At 35.1% G+C, this 4,871-nt stretch overlaps 1 protein-coding gene across 1 annotated transcript; it reads right to left on the bottom strand.

The window, feature by feature from the left end:
• Positions 1-405: 405 nt before the first annotated feature.
• Positions 406-4,621, bottom strand: LOC100814236 (ribose-phosphate pyrophosphokinase 4). Its single transcript, XM_003532047.5, has 7 exons — positions 4,328-4,621; positions 2,701-3,016; positions 1,622-1,717; positions 1,408-1,476; positions 1,199-1,327; positions 855-951; positions 406-761 (listed from the first exon to the last, which is right to left on the bottom strand). The coding sequence occupies exons 1-7, from the start codon at positions 4,447-4,449 to the stop codon at positions 628-630; spliced, it is 963 nt and encodes a 320-aa protein (XP_003532095.1). The 5' UTR covers positions 4,450-4,621; the 3' UTR covers positions 406-627.
• Positions 4,622-4,871: the final 250 nt, after the last annotated feature.

Here is a 4,871-nt window from a genome sequence, read left to right as displayed (position 1 = left end):
TCTCTTCCTATCATATCATAAATCTTACAATATCTATATTTTTATCTTTTTTTTCTCTCTCTCTAGGTATCTTATATAACATAATAAGTGTCCATCAAACATTTTTCTATAAAATTATATTTTTATTATCAAGTTCTCAAATCCATTAGTGAAATGTTAATATCTTTTTTTTTTTGGAAAAAAAATCCATAAGTCTTAAAGGAATGTTGAAAAACAATCCATGCCATTGTTTAATCTGAAAAATTGATGACAAATATATGAAACTTGGTCTAAGGTTTGTCGATCTAAATAATTAAAACACGAGGATCTTTGAAGAACTGCCATTTCTATAAAGATTCTTTAGTCGGACATATTTTCAAGCATGCGACATTGACTACAAATTGTGATGCCTGTTGATGAGTAGTGTTAAGGTAAGATTAGATGATTTGCATTCAACGGTCTTGTACCAGAGTTGACACTCAATCAGGTCACAGTACAGAAGAAATTAACAGGTTTCATTGTGGTAAACTAGTAGCAATGCACATCACAACTGAAAAGATGTTATTCTAAAGCTAATCAGGGATGAAAATTGTAGTTGAGAATCCCTTTTAACACAGTTCAATGCTTTCCCCTCGAAAAATTTTGCCTTCAAATTTGTAGGGCATTAGCAATAGACCCGGCTAGACTCAGCACTTCAAAAGGAGCTGTATTTGCTACAGCTTTGACAGTAAGAGGGCAAGAATCTGTAATCCAGAAGTAGGCAAATGCATTCTCCAAGGCGTCTGCAAGTTAAATCAAATGGCAATAACATTCACATTAATGAAAATATAGGAATGTAGAAACTATAAGGTATGTGACATTAAGCCAGGACTAACCTTTTTTATGAGTGAATCGCTCCCATGATTGGTTAGGAAACACGCCATGGGTAACATAGGCACTCACCTTTGCTGCACCATTGGCTGCCAAAACTTTCTACAGGAAGACAACAATAAAAAGAGAGAAATATTCAGTTGCATCGCATCTAGGTGCAGAAACATGCATTGATTGATTGACTTATGCAGACACATGCAGAGATAAAGTGTTGCTTAGTTTAGGTATGCATACCCAACATCAATAATCAAAAACAATAGTCTTATCTCACTCGATGAGGTTGGCTTCAAATAAACAATTTTCTTTTGATTAAATAAACATTTTTTTATTTGCAAATTGAATAATTGACCTGACACTCAATCAGGGTGCCTCCAGATTGGACCAAATCATCAACAATGACTACATGATGACCAGAGACATTCCCTTCCTTGAGCCGAACTATCCTTTTGTCACCTTCACGAACCTTAGTACATACAACCTGCCACATTCAAAAATTCAGACAACCTATAAACAAATATAAGTACAAATTAATAAAAGAGATTCATATAGAAAACCCACTAGTGAAAAATTATCAAACAGCTTGTGGAATCGCTTCCATGCACCATCATCTGGAAATGCAATAACTACCTGAAAATAACAATCAGAAATTCAGGCTATAAAAAAATATAATATAGCAAGCACAGGAATTTTCCATGAAATATAACACATTCACTGACATTACAAGTTGATCTACAGACAAAGAAAGTGTATTGAAATAATGCAGAATACTCACATTATCAGCATCGGGAAGCTGACTCAGACGTTGCTTTAAGAGAGGAATACCAGTCTCAAACAAAGGCAAGACTTCATCTCCAAAATAAAACCTCTCCTGCATAATTTTAAATCACATGTAAGAGTATAAAAATATTATAGTAAGCTCTTACGACATCAAGTATATAAGGAAGCAGTGATAAGAGACATGGAATGATGTAGCAATGCTGCAAAAACTCAAAAGGTTTTGTTAGGCGGTGAGGAAGTTAGTAAGGACAGTTAGGACTTAGGATATTAATTAGTTAGTTAAGGGGGGTAGGATGTAAGGGGAAAGGACTCATTCAGTCTTGTATCATTTGAGCTTTGATCTTTGTAAAAGGAGAAACCTTTTGTCAAGGGGAAACCCTTGGAGGAGAAATCTCTCTTCTATTTGCTATTCTTTCCATTCAGTTCAATAAAATCCATGATGTGCTAAAATTTTGAGAATCCATTCTATTTATGTTTTGTACCCATTTCTATTCTTTGTTCCTAACAGGTTTCTACCAAGAATCCATGATGTGCTAAAAAAATTTAGAATGTTAACAGAGAAAAACACAAGTTTTATTATGTTGCTGCATAGCATTAGCAAGTTGAAGTAAATGAGCAACAATTGAATAAGTTGTTCAAAAAAGTAAAAGTGAAACATGCATCATCATATGCCTTAAAAACTGACTATCAAAGGAGCAGAACATAGAGTTGATATTAAGCTAAAAAATGATCGATGGTTATCTGATGTGAACATCAATAAAACAGAAGCACTATTCATAATTTCACACTTTCCACTTGTGCACCCATCTAGGCCACATATTCTGTTGCATGGTACCTTCACTCATTCTTTTGAGAGTTCTTCTACTTCAATGAAGAAAAGTTCTTTCAAAGATAACCATAAAGAAGTGCAATGTAAACAAAAACACCCATCATGCATAACCAAAGCAAAAGACTACGCAACAAATATTCCGTAATAAGACTAGAGTATATTGAGTAGCAACTCATAAGGACCTTAAATTATACAGCACAAAAGCAAAGCATAGTACATCCTTCCAATGCATTAAATAGACAAACCTGCAAGGCATGAATGTCATATATGACTAAACTAGTTGGGCCACCTCTTGAAATTGGAATATTTGACAACATCCTTGCTAGGGTGAAGGCAGTTGCTACATCTCCTTCTTCCTCCATTCGCTCAAAGGATCCAGTTGGAAAGAAAGGCAATACCAATGTGAAGGAAGCAACAAATAAACGAGGGAGTGCATATATGACAGAAAGTTGTTCAAAGACATGTGCAGGGGAGCTGAAAGATGCCAAGAAAGCAACATGTTGACCTCGAAGTTCTTCTGCATTATTTATATATATATTTGGAAATCCATCAGCAAATGACCTGAATAAGCATAAAACTAGTCAGTTTTTACAATTTTTGTCATAAAAAAGGAAAAACTATGATCATCTTGCAGTTTGTTCATAATAATGTTGAACTGGTAAAATGAGGTTTGAGGAATCAAGATCCCCAAACATCCAAGGATATGAAGCAAACAAAAAAAATTAAATATAGAACAAAAAAGAATTAATGGTATAACTAAATATCATCGATTCATCACAAGATACGTTTGCTAAGCAAATTAAGTCATGAAAAAGCATCAAAACATAAGCACACAACCAGAGGAAGACAACATAATTGCTTCTGAACATATTCTAAGATAATCTAAACTAGGTCTCCTTAGTTCTCATTGCTGTACATCATGTCAGCATCATCATCAATTTACAATGAATCCAGCTTTGTCCTCTTTGATATCCATTTCTTAGGAGCATGAATCTTTGGAAATCAACTTTTTCTTGCTTGTTACAAAGTACATGTTCTCATCTCTCAAGGTCCAGGTACTTTAGCAAAATCCACCATTGCCAAAGTCTCATCACTAAACACATCTTAGTATTGACTGTATTGTAAAGTCATAACAAGTTTTAAGTGCTTGATTTGAAGAAAGCTTGGTCATGCAAATTTTATTCTCAATTTGGTTGCAGTTCTTGGTGTGAAGCTGTGGCATGAAGTTAAGAACAAATGAAACTAGAATAGCATGTTTCTTCTACCATGCCAAAGTAAGCTATAAAATCCGCACAACCTAAAACCCAATTATTAACTTACATGGTCAAAAACAGTTCAATTCCTTTAACAAGTCACAACCAGTTGCACCATCACAGTAACTTAGTAAGTAGCAGATAGAAGGTAGAGGATACAACACACTCCAGTTCCTTTCCAATTCCTCTCACAATTATTTGGAACATTCATTTAATGATTCCTCTAAATCCAAACACAGATTTCTCTTAAACCCTGTCCTTCAATTCAAATATTCAACATTCTCTTAAACAGAATTCGGACTGAAAGCCAATCTAAACACGGAGATTAAAGTTAACAGAACATCACAAAGTCATCCAATCCAATCCAAGTTGGCAAAAGAAAAATCCCCACATAAGACCCTCCCAAGAAACAATCTTTCACTAGTTTACATTAAACTCGTAGCATAAAAAAGCCTTATCTTTGAACAACATGCAACAATAAAACATAACATAATCTCAAACTGCAGAGAGACACCAAGAAGCAAAAGAACAAGTTAAACACACAACACCACAGAACAAGTCATTGAATTCAACAAAGTAAAGTGATTATGAGTAAAGATAGAGAGAAAGAGAGAGAAACCTCCATTTGATGTTCTGGAGAACGATGTGGGGTGATTGAAGAGCAACGTTCTGGGCAAGGTCTTCACAGTCAAGGGAATAGAAGAGGTTCACTTGCTTCTTGGGAGACTTCACCATTGCCATTGTTCTCTCACACAAAAGCAAGCAAGAGCGTGGAGACTAAGCAGAAAGAGAATTTTAGAGGGAACAAAACTAAAGAAAAAAGGGTTTTTTTAGAGCTTGGTGTGCCCAAGAAAGATGGAAGGAAGGTCAAATGGTCTTTTTCTAGATAAGAAAAACAATGCTATATCCTTCCGCCCTATGAAAATTCTCATCAAATCATTTTTCTTATATAAAACTCACCTCTTTCCAATATTACCCCTTCTCAGTTCTCACATGACCACACTAACTTAGGCCGTGTTTGGAAAAACGTCCCCTCCAACGTAACAGACGTTTTTTTTTCAAGAGTAACACCGTTGGTACTTCTACGTTGACAGTTACGGTCTCACTACTGGGCCAAAGATCATTCACAGGCAGTGACGATCATAATTTTAAAACCGACTTGA

Source organism: Glycine max, chromosome 8 (assembly GCF_000004515.6).
Source record: "Glycine max cultivar Williams 82 chromosome 8, Glycine_max_v4.0, whole genome shotgun sequence".
Taxonomy (NCBI): domain Eukaryota; kingdom Viridiplantae; phylum Streptophyta; class Magnoliopsida; order Fabales; family Fabaceae; genus Glycine; species Glycine max.
The sequence above is the reverse complement of the archived record's forward strand: the minus strand, read 5'-3'. Positions and strand labels throughout refer to the sequence as shown.

Coding starts and splice junctions, on each gene's coding strand:
- LOC100814236 (XM_003532047.5), bottom strand. CDS start 4,449: ATGGCAATGGTGAAGTCTCCCAAGAAGCAAGTGAACCTCTTCTATTCC. Junction 1,477..1,621: donor AGCTTCCCGATGCTGATAAT/GTGAGTATTCTG, acceptor TGTTATTTTCAG/GTAGTTATTGCATTTCCAGA. Junction 762..854: donor GCGATTCACTCATAAAAAAG/GTTAGTCCTGGC, acceptor TTTAACTTGCAG/ACGCCTTGGAGAATGCATTT.